The 16,973-nt window shown below is 43.4% G+C and overlaps 2 protein-coding genes across 2 annotated transcripts; one reads left to right on the top strand and one right to left on the bottom strand.

Moving 5' to 3' along the window:
• Positions 1-725: 725 nt before the first annotated feature.
• On the top strand, positions 726-5,162 carry LOC148886864 (uncharacterized). Its single transcript, XM_089017103.1, has 2 exons — positions 726-1,202; positions 2,033-5,162. The coding sequence occupies exons 1-2, from the start codon at positions 966-968 to the stop codon at positions 3,956-3,958; spliced, it is 2,163 nt and encodes a 720-aa protein (XP_088873229.1). The 5' UTR covers positions 726-965; the 3' UTR covers positions 3,959-5,162.
• Positions 5,163-5,184: 22 nt separating this feature from the next.
• On the bottom strand, positions 5,185-16,734 carry ttc3 (tetratricopeptide repeat domain 3). The gene is made up of 21 exons (XM_089017692.1): positions 16,595-16,734; positions 15,371-15,459; positions 15,252-15,297; positions 15,029-15,069; positions 14,857-14,910; positions 14,224-14,288; positions 13,988-14,143; positions 12,514-12,847; positions 11,424-11,492; positions 11,195-11,347; positions 10,969-11,108; positions 10,804-10,872; positions 10,409-10,505; positions 9,638-9,741; positions 9,470-9,548; positions 8,378-8,470; positions 8,114-8,289; positions 7,159-7,273; positions 6,958-7,068; positions 6,324-6,416; positions 5,185-6,226 (listed from the first exon to the last, which is right to left on the bottom strand). Exons 1-21 carry the CDS (start codon positions 16,623-16,625, stop codon positions 6,119-6,121), a joined length of 2,223 nt encoding a protein of 740 aa, XP_088873818.1. The 5' UTR covers positions 16,626-16,734; the 3' UTR covers positions 5,185-6,118.
• Positions 16,735-16,973: the final 239 nt, after the last annotated feature.

A 16,973-nucleotide genomic window follows, 5' to 3' on the forward strand; every position in this document is an offset into this window, starting at 1 on the left:
CGTCATTTAGGATTGTGAGTGCTCTTGGCAGCCATTTTAATGATAAGAAAGTCTTTTGAAAGTGAGAACAACTAATTCTTTATACACCCCTCAAAAATAAGAATTTATTGCAACATAATGACTATTTTCCTTTACGGGCAACTTTCTTGTTTCTGAGCAGTTAGTAGTACACATCGTAATTTGCCGTAGGGGTGATGACAAAGGAGGAATAAAAATCTGAGAACCGCTGGAAAAAGTTTAGCGATTTTTTGGGGGGAGGTTACAGAATATTTTGAAAAGTATGATGATTTTTGTATACGGTTTACAGTTTGGTGATTAATTCCGGGCTAAAAGCGGAAGTAGGGAACTCTGAGACTTTGAACATTTTCAAATTAAAAGAGTTCTAATGTCATTTAGGATTGTGAGTGCTTTTGGCATCCATTTTAATGACGATATTTTCTTTTGAAAGTGAGAACAACCAATTCTTTATACACCCCACAAAAACATTATGACTATTATTATCATTATTATGGTTTATTGGCATTTAGACATCGTAATTTGCCGGAAGGGTGATGAGAGAGGACGAAGAAAAACCTGCGAAGCGCTAGGAAAAGTGTAGCGTATTTATTTATTTATTTATTTATTTTTTGAGGGGGGGGTGACAGAATACTTTAAAAAGTATGATGTACATCAACGCTCATAAGATAAGTGACATGTATCTCCTAAACTAGTAGTTGAGGAAAGAAAAGAGGACTACAACACAGGAAGTAAAAGTCTTACACGCTATGACGTCCTGGCGACTACAGTCAGACGTCGCGAGTTCGCCAAATGACGTCACCTTTTGTCCAAAGATCAAGGGCGACACTTGACCGGTGGGAGCAATTTCACGGAACCGCTACTGTTTACATACACGGTACTACGCGGTCTCGATGTAGTGGACCCGAACACGTGACGTCACTTTCCTGCCGAAACGAAGCGATCCCGAGATGGAGCCGGATCGTTTACTCAAAGTGGACCCCATTCTAGAACTGGTCAAGTCCCGCTTCAATCTCATCTCGGCGGCCCAGTGGGCGTTGCTGGTGGCCGGAACTCCGGATTCGGAGACCAAGGCGGTTTTGGCCGATACCATCAGCGATGTGATCCAAAGGATCTCCACCGAGGTGGTGCGGCAGCTGCAACCCGCCATCAGCGAGCACCTTCGAGGACATGCGTCCCAAGCTCAGGTAACGTACAGCTGGAAAAAACGTCTAAGTAGTAGCATAGACAAGTATAGTAGTTACAAATATTTATTTACCATATTGTCTGGACTATAACTTAACGTGTAAGGCGCATAATTCATAGTACAGTGATACCTCGATTTTCGAACATAATCCGTTTCAGAAACCTGTTCGAATACCGATTTGTTCAAAAACCGAAACAGCACTTTCCATTAAAATCAATGTAAAAAAATCCGTTCAAAGTCTAGAAAACAACTTTTTAACTATTTCATCGCATAAACCGGATAAAAACTTAACTTACAAGTAAATTTAGGGAAGAAAATACAGTAAAGTCTCATTATATCGATATCGGATATATCGATAGTCCCGGTTATATCGATACTATTTCTATGCGCGCGCGGAGAAAATTACATGCAAACAGGGTCGGATATATCGATAGTCCCGGTTATATCGATATTTTTTCGGACTCCCTTGAATATCGATATAACGAGACTTTACTGTATTGGTAAAATTACAGTATTTAAAAATAATTATAAAATTAACTCTGAAATGTGTATAGAGTAAAAAGTAAAAAGCGGCAAAAATATTCAGAATGACTGATTCCCAGGTCCTGAATGACTGCTAACGGTAGCCAAAGCGTTGATAATAAAAATACTAAAAACTCACACAAACGCTTTTCAGTTCTATTTTTTGGGGTGCCGTTGCGGAGATTGGCAAAGGGGGCGGGGCCTTTCTAAATAAACAAAATACAAATGGGTTATCAAGCGTCGCGAGTATGAATACAAAAATGGACCTACCAGTAACCAGTTGCCCTGGGGTGCTCCCCACCACCACAGGTGAGCAATGCCATCGACCGTTGCAGTCCGAAGCTGAGCGAATGCCTGACCGAGACCTTTGCGGCCGCCTTGGACCTCCCGCCGCAGAACTACGAGGCCGCGGGGGAGCTCACCACGCTGGTGGAGTCGGAGGTCAAGCACCGGGTGACGTCGGCCTTGTCCGTTGCCCGGAACACGAGCGAATGGCCGTCGGACCCTACCCTCTTCATCCGGGGCACTATGTCTAGCGTGGGCAACCTGGCGTCCATCTTCCGTAAAGCCGTGGAGTACCTGAGGCAGGTGTTCGCTCGGGCCCGTATGCCGTGCGTGGTCCTGTGCGGCCACTCCGCCTTGAAAGCCGGCGACATGACGGATGCCGTGAGCGGGATCCTCCTCAAGTGGTCCCGTGCCAGCAAAGGCGAGAAACCAGTCCCGTTAGAACCCGTGGTGGAAGTGGAGAAACCGAGTCAAGACTCCGAGACTGCCAACGTGGAGGACGAGAGCGAACGAGCCGACCTTGAGGTCAAGCAGAGCGCCCTGGTGGCCGCGCAAGACATCACCAAAAGTATCATCCAGGAGCCCTTCCGCGGTTCCGGGGACCGCGTGGAAAGCCGCCTGACGCGCTTCAACCTCAACCTGAAGCTGATCTCCAACAAAGTCAAGAACTTCTTCAAGTCGCAGGATACGTCCAGCCCAGACGGCCACAGCGTTGTGCGCAAGTTCCGCTTCTTCAAGTTTGCACGCTTGCAGTTTGCCCGCATGCTGGGAGGACTGAAGCGCGCCTTTAGAAACCAAGAGGCCTGTCTGGTGTCCCTCCGGCCAGATTTCCCCAAGTCCCCCAAAGACTCCAAATGGGGAGGCGCTTTCAGGTCCAGCACTTTACACGTCAGGCCGTCGCAAAATCCTGCCTTTGAGTTTGAGGCCATCCAGGACCGGGTGGCCAAGATGTTCGACGACCTGAACCAGATGGAGCCGGAGGTCCGCGAGGCCAAAATGAAGCGCTACATGGACGAGAAGCTTCCAGGCTTCTCCCAAGACCTCTCCTCTCGTCTGTACGAGTACATCATGTCCTCTCAGAGCGAAGTGTACGAGGTGCCCTCCAGCCGCTCCAACACGCCTTTCATGGACTCGGTGCTGTGGGGCCGGCGGGGCAAGAAGAACTGGGACGGCGGTCAGAAGTTCTCGCCCGAGGTCCTGTACGCCATGACGGAGGACGCGGCCTGGAGGTTCCTGCAGCAGCTGGTGCTCTGGATGGAGACGGAGCCGCAAGGCGAGGAGACGTACGCCGACGAAGTGTCGGGCGCCGTCAGCGAGATCAACACGCTGATCGTCACCGCCCTCAACGCGGATGAAGACGACCAAGAAGAACCCCCAAAGAGCCTCCAGGGGAGCGCGACGATGCTTGTCCAAGACGAAGTGCCAATCCAGGAGTGTTTCTCCACGGCTTCCGACTCGCCGCCTCCCCAAACGCAACCCTCGGCGCTCATGGCCGTTCCGGAGCCGTCGCCCAAGCTTTCTCCCAGGTGCTATCGCACAGCGTCCCTCAACGTGAAGTTGACCCGCCTCCTGGCGTCCACGCTGGCCACGCAGCTGGCCGATCGCCTCCCTCGCAAGTGCAAGCAGTCTATGAAGATGGACACCCTGATGCTGATGGTCGATCATCTGTCGTCCCGGGCCGTGGAGGAGATCAGCCCGCATCACATGGACAACATCGAGACCATGGAGAACCTGGATGAGGTGATCACGCCCGTCGTCAAGAAGCTCCTGACCCACTTTGGCTCGCCGACCAAACTGGTGGAGGCCGTGACGTTGGACAAGGCGTCTTTTGATGACGCCGTCTTCACGCACCTCCTGACCCAACTTTCCATCGTCAGGGAACAGCCTAAAGTCAGCAAAGGACTCAGATTCTTCTCCTCCGTGGCCAAGCTCTGCTCTCGCTCCACGTGACCCACATCCCTGAACGTCTTTCAAAGTCCAGGGGCGGTTGTCAACACATGTATCATGTATTTCTTTCCGATTGTATCGTTTGATTGATATTCTTTGATGTCTGTTGGGGATGGGACCAAGTACCCTTCAGGACACTCTACGTAGAACAATACACTTTTATGGGCTGCGGTTTTTCGCTTTTGCCATTCACTTCACCGAGTCTTCACGGACACCATGAAACCAATAACACGAGATGGAGATCTGACAGACGGAAATTTGAACTGGCACCGGGTTCGGTCAAATCTTCACCGTGGATTCATTTTGGACTGCTGAAGACGAGGACATGGGAGTGAAAACTGGACAGATGTTTTACCATCTGCTAGTTCTGACCTGTACTTCTTAGGAAACAAGCAGTATGACCAAGATTCTCCTGTCAATATGGCCAAACGTGGATTTCATGGACATGGCTAAAAACGGACAAGTAGCCACCAACGTCTAAGTCTGCCGCTGCTCACCCACAGAAAAACGGATCCTGTGACTGTAAAGTGACCATGACAGTTTTGAAAGGCGCTTAGAAATGAAATGGATTATTATTACTCTATGTCTAAAGAGTTCCGGTATTGGCCACAGCGCCAGTAGATGGCGCTGTGGTGCAACCAGTGGCGTTCCGCGACAAGTTGACCACAGCGGCGCCTCTCCGGCAGCCATGTTGGATGTGGCGACACTTCCAATCAATGGCAAACAATGAAAAGCACTGATGGAAGCTCAGGGCACTGTTGTTGTTTGGGATAAAAGTTAAAAGTTTTTAAACACTTTCAAGCGTTTGTTTATTTGTTTCCAGTGATTTTTTTATTTTTATTTTTTTTTGGAAAAAAAACATTTCATTTCCCACTCAAATTTGCCTGCTAAAGCCAGTGTAAGAAACCTTGGATTTTCTTTCATCAGAAAAAAAAACTGTTAATTCCTAAGTTATATGTGTCTGGAGCTTGAAATGGGGGTGACTGTATATAAGGCAAATGCTGGAAGGGAAAAAACATTGCCAGAGGTCTGACCAGCGCATTATCGGCAAACCCCCGCAAAAAAGAAAAAAAAAAAAAAAACGAACAATCGGGAATGGCGCTCCACCTCATACCTTTTGGATTGGATTGGATATGCCTTTATTAGTCTCACAGTGGAGAAATTTACATTTCACAGCAGCAAAGTGATGAAAGGAATGAAAGTAGAAAAACGAAATACATGAGCTGCTGGAAAGGCAGCCACTCTTCCCACTTTTCTTTTGAAAATCTCTTTGCATTTGTGTATTTTCTTCTAGATTGGTGCAGTTGTACCTTTGGTTATTAATCTAGCTACCTAGCTGGCTACCTTGCTGGCTAGCTAGCTGGCTACCTCGCTATCTATTTGCTATCTAACTAGCTAGCTGGCTATCTGTTAGTTATCTATTAGCTAGCTAGCTGACTTCCTATCTACAGTGATACCTCGGTTTACGAACCCCTTGGCTTACGAACTTTTCGGTTTACGAACGTTAAATTTATAAAAATTTTACCTTGGCGTACGAACTATTTTTCGGGATACACACAGAGTGCAACAATGAGTGACATGTCGTTTGCGAACACGCCCGTTCTCCTAACAAGAAAATGGCAACCGACTCATTTTTGTCCTCTATTCCCCGCCCCCAGTCTTCGGTAAAAGACATGTCATTGGTCAAGAACGCAGCAGTGAGGGGGAAGTTTACAGAGAGAGAGTGAGGCTGTTCTCCAAAAACAAAGTGGCAGCCAATTTTTTTTTTATCCTCTATTCCCCACCCCCAGTTTTGCTAATTATACATTCGGTTTATTATACATAAAATAAGGTATATTTTGTGTAGTTTTAAGGCTTAGAAAGTAGAAAACGATGTTTTATGGGGACCTGTGAACGCATTATTCTGATTTTAATGGTTTCCTATGGGAAATTAATTTTTGGGATACACACTTTTCACATTACACACTGTGTCTGGGAACCAATTAAGTTCGTAAGCCAAGGTATCACTGTATTTAAGTTATTCCGGGACCTTGAGAGTTTTGAAAGGCGCTTAGAAATAAAATGTATTTTTATTATTCTTACAATTGGAAGTAAAAATATAAACTTTATTAGCCGTAGCTAAGAACATCGACGTAAAAATCGATTTAAAATAAAAGAACCTCATCATGGGGCTTGGTGCCTCCTACCGGGTAATAAAGGAAATTCTTTGAACATGGTTTCCTTCCGGCATGTTGGACACGTGTTCTTCTCCTCCAGCCACAACGCGATGCACTGAAAACAAACACCGCAAAACGCCTTCAAAGCGATACGGGGACATCGTACGGTGTTGATGCTACGAACATGAAATTTGCGGCTTGGTTGGACTTACTTTCTTGTGGAAGGCGTGTCTGCACTCCAAAACCAAAGACTCGGGTGGCCTCATCGGATCCTGACAGATGACGCAAGGGTCCTCCAAGTTCAGCTGCAATTACACACGAGATGCAACTTAAAGGACAACCGATCCCTCCGGACAAGTTGTGTACAAAAAAAAAAAAAACACCTGCACAAAAAAAATCCCTTGACTGTAAAGTGTCATGTAAAGCATCATGTAAATTCGGGTAGGGTGAACGCTGGCGCGAATGGCTACCGCTGCTCACCCGCACAAAAAAAATCCCGTGACTGTAAAGTGTCCTTGAGTGTTTTGAAAGGCACTTAGAAATTGAATGTATTATTATTGCTATCCATTTGCTATCTATTAGCACATGTAGCTATGTAGCCGGCTATTTATTTGCTATCTGTCTAGCAAGCTAGCTATGTAGCTGGCTATTTATTAACTATATGGCTATCTAGCTAGTTAACTAACTGTCCAGCTGGCTATCTATTAGCTATCTGTTAGCTAGCTGAGTTACTCCCGGGTTGACCTGCAGAAAAACCGATCCTGTGACCTTGAGAGTTTTGAAAAACGCTTAGAAATGAAATGTATTATTATTATTGTTATTACTATTATACATATTTGGGCTTACCGCATTGGGACCGAGCGGCGTTTGGTACCGTGACTTCTTCCAGATGGCGGAGGGCTCAACCGAAGGTGGCACGGCCGCAGCCCCCGCCGCGGCGTTGTTGGATTGCGCCTCCTGAGAAGATGCGCTAATTGTTAAATGTGATTATTATTATTATTATTTATTAATCAAGGCAAGTATAGCTTGATTTGCGAAACGCTCTACCTGATGATCGCAGATCAGCTGGCTTACGGCACTGACCAGGTCTTGAAAGCGAATGTTGCTCAGGCTGCCGCCATTGGATGACCGTAGATCCTTAAAGAACTTGATGAAATCCGATCTTGTGGGAGGAAAATTTTTTTTAGGCTAGCTAGCTAAATTGACCTCATTGAAGACGTCTTGAAAATCTATTAGCTGGCTATCTTGTTATCTGGCTGGCTATCTAGCTATTTAGCAAGGTACTGTATCGATTAACTATATAGCTAGCTAGCTATTTTGCTCTCTATTTGCGAGCGTCCCTAATCAACTGCTGAAAAGGACACTTTGATCATCTCCTCTTTCATCTAGAACTGCTTCATGTCACAAAGAGGGTACAGAAAGTGCTGAAGAATGAATGACTCTCTGGGTCTTTGTGTTGTCATATTTGTTATTATTTTTTTTAACTTTGTTACTTCCAGGTTGAGTGAACGCTGACGCGTGTGGCTGCCGCTCAGAAAAAATATCCTGTGACTGTAAAGTGTCCTTGAGAGTTTTGAAAGGCCCTTATAATTGAAATGTATTATTAGTATTATTATTATTATTATTATTATTATTATTATTATTATTATTATAGCTCGCTAGCTTTATCTATTTGAGTTACTTCCGGGTTGAGTGAACGCTGGCGCATGTGGCCGCCACTGCTCACCCGCAGAAAAACCGATCCTGTTACTGTAAAATGACCCTGAGAGTTTTGAAAGGCGCTTATAAATGAAATGTATTATTATTATTATTATTATTATTATTATTATTATTATTATTATAAAGAATGCTAATTTACAAATATGGAACTGCAACTATGGCGGGTATACGCTTTACAGAAAAATAACATTTGGAAATAGGGTAGATGGCACTGAATGAAATAAAAAAAATGTGATGCTACGTGATTAGCATGACACCATTTCACCTGCCATTTTGTTTTCACCTGGTGTATTCGGGGAAGATGGCACGGAGGCTCTCCACGGCTTTGTCCAAAACGGTGTTCCCAGCAGCCTGCGGGGGGGCGGCTACGTTCTGAGTCGCCGCGGCTTGCGGCGCAGCGACGGCTGAATGCGGCGGAGGCGTGAGAAAAACGCTCAACGCGGCCATGTCGGAAGACAGCTGCAATGTTTTACCGAAAGAGGGCGGAGTCTAGATTATTCCCACGCTGGAAATGGATGCTCGTCGACGTTCTCATTCGGTGGCTTACCAGAGGAACTTGAAGATCCGTCTGGTGACTCCCCGGCAGGTTTTTAACTTCTTGGCCTTGTTTGACTTGCTCCACCTGTTCCTTGTATTGTATCTGGGGATACGTTTCAGTGTTTTTTTTTATCCAAAAAGTGACTTCTGGGGATAGCAGGCTTCATATACTACATCCACAAAGCAGAAAATACAACACAATACAATACATATTGGTTTATATAGCGCTTTCATGGATGGCGAATAAGTGGCCAGATAGCTAACAGCCAGCTAGCTAGACAGCTAATAGCTAGCCAGCTAGCTAATGGATAGCTAGTAAATGGCGAATGGATAGCCAGATAACCAACAGCTTACAGCCAGCCAGCTAGCTAATTGGTTCCCAGAACTTTCTATCTATTGGAGTGATTCTGGGTTGAGTGAACGCCGGCGCATGTGGCTGCCACTGGTCACCCACAGAAAAAAAACGCATCCGTAACTGTAAAGTGACCTTGAGTGTTTTGCAAGGCGCTTAGAAATGTATTATTATTATTATTATTATTATTATTATTATTATTATTATTATTATTAAACAGTTGAAGCTGGAACAATGTGCTTAACATGAACAACTATATATCATATACAGTAATACCTCGGTTTTCGATGATAATCCGTTCCAGAAACCTGTTTGAAAACTGATTAATTTGAAAACCAAATCAGCTCTCCTCATTGTAATCAAAGTAACTTTTTTAATTCATTCCAAGTCTGGAAAATAACTTTTTAAAAGCACTCTTTAACTAATTTATCGCATAAACTATACACGTAGGTGTGGCTGTACAGGAAATAAAGCACTTAAAAAGATAGTAGAAAGCACCAGAGAGTAAAACTATGGTCAAGTCTGAATCATGTCAACTCAAATGCCAAAGAGTACAAGTGAAAACAGCAACGGCCCCAAATTTGAGCCCTGCGGAACACCACATGACAGAGGGGCAATGACTCAGAACAGCAAATACGAACTTGTCAGCGAGGTAGGACCTAAACCAGTCAAGAGAGCACTATGGGTAATGCCCGCTACATGCTGCAAATGAAAATGTCACACGGCTACTACCATTTGTACGCAACGTACCTTCAAAGCAGCAATTTTCTGCTCCAGCTCTTGGATTTTGCCTCTTACGTGTTCTTTGCCGGCTCCCAGGTAGGGATACCTGCCAGGGAAGGATGGAGAACCACTTCACGTGAAGCCAAGGCCAATCCGAAAATGACCCCCAGTCATCGATTTCAAATCTTTACTTACCATTGTACGTATTGGTCCAGTGTGAGCTGCAGGGCTTTAGCGTCGGCCAACCGAGCGCAAAGGCCGTGCAGGCGCTGATCGTGACTGCTCTCCAATATGGACAACTGGTGGAACAAAAACCGGGATCACTCGTTTCTTGACTGCACATATTAACTGCCAGATGTGCAAAAAATGTGTCCATTCCAGTGCCAGGGTTTTTGTCATTGTGACATTTTGGAATTTTACACATTTGATTTGCTTTCTCGGGCCGATTAAAATGAGGTGGCGGGCCAGATTTAGCGCCCGGGGCCTCGATTTGAACGCCAGCGGCTTTAAAGCTACAAATAGCGCAGCAGCTGCCCAAACAACAAGAAAAAATATTTGCCAAGTACACATTCGTGCGCGAGTTTCAACGTTGAAAGAAGAAAGGCCCAACTCTATTTGCTATCTATTTGCGATCTACTAGCTGTCTAACCGGCTGGCTATCTATTTGCTATCTGGCTAGCTATGTAACTGGCTATTTATTAGCTATATGGCTATCTAGCTAGTTAGCTAACTATCTAGCTATCTGTTAGCTAGCAAGCTTTCAATCTATTTGAGTTACTTATGGGTTGAGTGAACGTTGGCGCATGTGGCTGCCGCTGCTCACCCGCAGAAAAACAGATCTTGTGACTGTAAAGTGACCTTGAGAGTTTTGAAAGGTGCTTAGAAATGAAATGTATTATTATTACATTATTATTATCAGATTTTATTATTATTATTATTAATATAAATGAGGTTAAAACGGCTTACTTGGGCGATGCGGGATCTCGTGTGTGCCGCGGCGATGGCATTTCTGCAGCGCTTCATCTCATCTTCCAGACTCATCTTCTCGGCTGCTGACTGATTGCTTGAAGATGGAATCAACCCGGAATAACTCAAATACATCGAAAGTTAGCTAATGGCTAAATAGATAACTAATAGATAGCTAGCTCGCCAGTTAGATAGCTAATAGATAGCAAATAGCTAGCTAGTAAGCCACCTAGATAGCTAGTTAGGTAGCTAGCTATATAGCTAAATAGCCAGCTAGAGAGCTACTCTAGTTATCTATTAGCTAGCTAACTAATAAACAACTAATAGATAGCTATCTACATAGCTAGTCTTATTCAAGTCTTCTTATGAGTGTATTGCGTTGGAACGAGACGTACCTTAGGTCCAAGAAGCTGTTCAACTTCTGTTCATAGCTGGCCTCGTTTGCTTGAATTTGTCTGGCGAAACTGCAGGCGATCAAACGGGAACGCTGTTTAGATCCCGGGATTCCAAACTATGGTACCAGAACTACAAAAAAAATGGGTGCGGATTTGCATACGGACCTTTCCCCTTCTGCCAATAACTTTGCCTTCTCAATCTTGAGGGCCTTCAATGCCTCCTGATTGGCTTTCTTCTCCTTCTGGTCCTTCTTTACCTCCTCCTCAAGCTTCTGCTGGAACAGGCTCAATTCTTTGTCCGTAACCTTGATGAGGGAGGCGACAAAAAAGGCGAGGGTAGGGGGGGGTTAGACACGAGCCAGATGGACCGGTTTCACAATTTGAAGCGCACTTTTATATTTGTTGTAATCTCCTGGATGTCTTTCTCCAAGGACGCCAAAGTCATCTGGTGTTCCTGATCCAAAGTCAGCTGGCGGTCGTCTGCCATTTTATTCATCTGCTCCTCCATTTCTCGAATCCGTTTGACCTTTTTGTTGATGTCACCCTGGAAGACGACTGCCGGTTGAAACGACGAACGTCCAGCGTAGCATCTGGAGAGGAATTCGTAAACAAGAACTGACCTGGAACCTCTCGTAAGGATGCAAAGGTTCCGTGTTGACCGCAACGCAGTTTTTGTCTCCTTGAGATGTCTGAGGGAGGACAAAAAATGAATAAAGCGCTGTTTTTTTGTGTGCGTTATGTGCTTCCAGAGTCCTCTGAATATAATAATAATCATCAGCCACACGCGCCGGCGTTCACTCAACCCGAAAGTCACTCAAATAGATAGAAAGCTAGCTAGCTAATAGATAGCTAACACAGTAGTCATCCAGACAGCTAGCCATCTCGATAACTAATAGATCGCTAGCCAGATAGCTAGCCAGCTAAACAGCTAATAGATATCTAGCCAGCTCGATAGCAGGTAGCAAATAGATAGCTAGCTAGGTAGTCAGCTAGATAGATAGATAGCTAGATGGCAGCTATGTTGATGCATGTCATTTTCTGTCATTTTACATGACCGTATATGATCAATATGATTGATTGTTCGGTCTGCAGCAATTTTGGTTTGGATTGAATGTACCTTTATTCGTCTCGCAGTGGAGAAATTGACATTTCACAGCAGCAAAGTTATGAACAGAACAGAAGAGGAAACACAATATTTACAAAAGATGTATTTTTAAATTTATTATTTTTACATATTATTATTATTATTAAATATTTATTATGAATTAAATTAATTGACATTATTATTTACAAAATATTTACAATATTTTGACAACATTGTAGGACATAGGTGTCAAAGTCAAGGTCCGGGGGCCAAATGTGGCCCACCACATCAATTGATTCGGCCCACAAAAGCAAATCAAACTTGTGAAATTTCATGACGCTTGCTAAAAAATGTCACTAACAGTCATTGTTTTTGACTTCAAATTTGAAAAATAGTTATTCATTAATTTGTTGCGCGCTTTTGTATGTAATATATAGAGGGGATGAAACATTCCAATGGCTTCCCCAAATTTATACCAGCCCGCGATAGTAAACCGTAACTACAATATGGCCCAGAGGGAAAAAAATGACTGACATCCCTTTTGTTGGATGACAAAATTGTTCCGAAAATGGTAAAAAATGAGTTAGAAATTGGATTCCTGTCAAGCCAAGAAGCAAAATGTCTACCTGTACTTGTGCGTGTTTCCTCAAAATGGCTTCCGGCGGTGTTGGACTTAAATCGAAATACGTTTCGCAGGCCTCGCCCACCCGTCCGGCACAAAGATCCAGAGATCCAAAGGGGGCGGAGCTTTTGCCTCTTGATGGGGGGAGTTCATCCACGCTTGACGTTGCGCGTCCGCCGATGTCTCTGAAGCGTGCGGATCGCAACAGGAAGCGCTCCAAGCCGCCCGCCTGTTGGATCTTGGCCTGAGCCGCCGCCGGGTAGTTTTCGATCTCGTCTCGCAGTAGCGGGTCGTCGGCCGGCAGGGGGCCGTGTTCTTGTAGAACCTGCGCAAAATAGCTACAAAGGGGAAAGGGGGCCTTTTGAGTTGGGCTTTGAGTTAGTCAGTTTTGGATTGGATTGGATATGCCTTTATTAGTCTCACAGTGGAGAAATTTACATTTCACAGCAGTAAAGTGATGAAAGGAATGTGGTTTCATTCTGATTGGGGTTTCATTTGGATGCGATTTGGATACTACAGTGATACCTCAGCTTACGAACGCTTTAGCTAACAAACTTTTCGCTTTATGAACATTAAATTCACGAGGATATAATCTTAACATACAAACTAGTTCTCAGCGGACGAAGCAAACCACACAGGTGGCTGCCGGACTAGTTTTCCACACCCCCCTCTGTTTGAGTGCAGGCGTGGTTTGTTATCGAGTGGATTACTTTTGCTATTATGGGACCAAAAAAAGACCCCACCACAGGCTAGTGTTAAGCCAAAGAGGACACAATAGAAAATGACGGTCGAGCAATAGAAGGAGATTATCGAAAAACACCAACGAGGTGTGCGTTTGTCTGACTTAGCGTCCTAGTATGCTAAGTCAACCATTGCTACGTGTGGCTAAGGGTGTTTCTGTTGTCTTAGGCAATAGAAGAGGTTGAAAAACTTCTGTTGATTTGGATTAACAAAAAGCAGCTGGCAGGGGACAGTGTGAGTGACGGTATTATCGCCGAGAAAGCACAGCACTCGGATATCATCAAGAGGCGACCATCACAAAGGTAAATAAAATGACTTTATTATATAGTACAGTTTATTTCTGTCATTACAATACAATAGCACATTTATTATACATAAAATAAGGTATATTTTGTGTAGTTTTAAGGCTTATTTAGTAGAAAATTATGTTTTATGGGGACATGGGAACGGATTATTCTCATTTTAATGGTTTCTTATGGGAAACAAATGTTTGGAATACACACTTTTCACCTTACACACATTTTCTGGGAACCAATTAAGTTCGTAATCTGGGTATCACTGTAGTGTACCTTTTTCGTACCGGTTCGCAGGTATTGAGTTGTGTATTGTTGTGATTTCAATTCACTGATTTTTTTTCTATTTGTTGAACAATACTGGATCAGTTCACTTGCCACGACTCACCCCAAAACATTTTATGATGAATTTAAAAAAAATGACAATCTGAGGCTTTTACTCACTCATCCAAATATTCCACGGTGAAGTTTGGATTATCGTCCACAATCGGTTGACAGTCCCTGGGGCGTCCCGTGCCGTAATACTGTTCCTCAAACTGTGCGACCTGCGCTCGAAGGTGAGGGGGGATGCTAAAAGGATTATCGGGGTCAGGTAAATATCTGTGGACAAAACAAAATTAATAAGGACTTTGTTCAAGAAACAATTTTGCCATCACCGGCCAGGCGGCCTCGCCACTTACATTGCATTTTGTTGGTTCCATTCATCCGGCGGGTCATTTTGCCAACCGCAAAATAATGGAAGAACCTGAAAAAGAACAAAAGTTGGCAGTGGCTGTCAGAGATGTTCGATCGGACACTGTGGACAAAGACTCGAACCCAGAAAGATTGTCTTTTACTGCCGGCAGTATATGCAAATTAAAGTGAACCATTAGTAAAACATAGTTTTCTTGATTAGAATACCACGCTCCTGGAACATTCTGAGCCCCAACAGCTGTAAGCAATAAAACAAAATAAGCAAAAAAACATTGTCTTTTCCATGAACTGATAAATTTGTAACCTGGTTAATGAGCTCTTCCTGTGAAGGAGTTTCAAGTCGTAAATTACTCCGGTGATAAAGGAGTTTCCCAAGTCCTAAATTCTATCCAAGGCCAGATCTCCTGGATGAAGATGACAGTTTAACTTGCTGTGTCTGTTGACCTCAGATTGACCCCAGGTTGTCTGTGCTTCAATTATGTATTCGAGTCACATATGTTGACTAAGCATACAACAGCATGAAACTTTGAAATATGATGACTTTTTATTCTGCATCAGTGCCAAAAACCGGAACTTTGCCGATCACCATCCAGATGGGCAAAAGTGACCAAACGACTAACCTTTGACTCTTTCTTTTTTCTTCGTCCTCGGCGCTTATTGCCCGCAGGAAAACTCTGAATGAGACATTCGCAAACGTGTTACATGATATGGTAAAACCGTCTTGTCATCGGCTGCCGACAAAAAAAAAAAAAAAACAGGTGACAGAAAGTAAGAGTACCGGTGTTTGCTTACATTTTGATGACCGTCCTTATTTAAAACAGAAGGGTGTCCATCTTAGGGAGGGAAAAATAAAAACACAGTTGAAGGTTAAAGGTCATGTGGTGACGCTTGAGCAAAAAGAAAAAAATCGTATAAGGTGTAAATTCTGAGAGATTTTTGTCTCAGTCGCCTCACAACCAACTGCACGGACAAGACAAATTCCACAGCTTTGATGTTTGCTTTTTTTCAGATTTACCTTTATTAATGTCAATAGGAGGATGACCGGGAAGAAATATAGGCAACTAAAAAGAATTAAAGAACACAATCAGGGATGAGCCTCAATAAAACATATTCACCCAATGCTTATCAACGCACCGTTGCAAGCTCCCGAAAGATGCCGTTTTTCTTCCAGTCACCATCGCAGTCCGTGTCGTCTGAATCCGAGACACAAATGGCCGCCATACCTGTCGCAACGTCACAGTCAGTTTGAGCCATTTTGGTCATGTCATGCCTATGACTACAAACCGGTTATACGACAACTATGAATTCAAGAAACTATGCTTGTGTTCATTTTCTATGTTTGGGTTTTGAAAAAGAGATATGTGTCTTCTTCTTTTCCTTTCGGCTTTTCCCTTCAAGGGGTCACCACAGCGAATCAGTGTCCTCCATCTTCAGAGGTTTGATCCGCATGTTTGTTTTGGCCAAGCTTTTACATCGGATGTCCTCCCTGACACAACCCTCTGTATTTATCCGCGCTTGGGACCGGCACAAGAAGACTTATGTCCCTTTGTGGCTACATAATAAGCAACTCACTCAGTAAAAGGCTCCTAGACACAAAATGGTCAATTAGTCAGATAGCTAACAAACAGCAAATAGAGAGCTAGCTGGTCAGCTAGCTAATAGACAGCAAATAAAATGATATACGTTATATCATTATATATATATATGTATGTATATATATATGTGTAAAGATTTTAAATAATGATGATAATAATAATAATCCACGTTTTACAAATATGAAAAACGCGTTTTAAAGACATAACTACATTTTGAGTTTCAGTTTGTATTCCCAATATTTCCCTTTGAGACAAAAATAATTTATATTGAACCTTTACGAAATTCAGATTCGTATGTTTTTGGCGGTGGGGTATTACAGGAGATGTATTTTCTCGTTTTCGCGCACTTTTTTGTTGTACTTTTAACATACAAAAAAAATGGAATTAATGAGTTTTATGTTGTCTGTAGATTATTATGAAATGCCAAGCGTCTCTCCACTTCCGATTAAACGAAACTGAAAAGAGTATCGATCTCGCGTTCACCTCGGTTTGAAAAACAATGATACGACGTAAATAACCAAATAGAGTATATTATGGAGGGAAAATAGTAAATGTGGCAGTTTTGCTCGGCGGTGTTAGCTTTAGCATTTAGCACCCTAGTTGAGCTAACAAGCAGAGTCTGTGGACGGCTAATTCCTCGTTCGGCCTCACAAAATAAGCACCTGAAATTGATGTTTTTTTTGGTCTGGGATCTTGTCACACATAAGATGGGCAAGAAAACCATCTTGGCACACTTATTCAATCGCCCTCGCGTCTTTCTTACCACTTTGGTCGACGACGATCTGCCAAAACATCCAAAGCAGGGACGGCAGGTCACATTATGGGAGAACGAAACAGAAATAAACAGACCCCCCGCCCCCACGACACCCAAAAACAACAATAATACTAATAATACTACTACTACTACTACTACTAATAATAATAATAATAATAATAATAATAATAATAATAATAATAATACCTTCGTCCTGGTTACAAATTCCACATTGACGATTGACGACAGGATTGACACGTCGCGACTGGGTTCGATTTCAAACTAAATGTGACCGGTCAGTGCTAACGAAATTAGATTTGAGTATTTCTTTTAATTCCCTTAACCGCGATAAACATTATATCATTTTATGTTTTCTGACAAAACAGTC

This window comes from Hippocampus bargibanti, linkage group LG16 (genome assembly GCF_051943395.1).
Source record: "Hippocampus bargibanti isolate YZ-2025 linkage group LG16, ASM5194339v1, whole genome shotgun sequence".
NCBI classification, from domain to species: Eukaryota; Metazoa; Chordata; class Actinopteri; order Syngnathiformes; family Syngnathidae; genus Hippocampus; species Hippocampus bargibanti.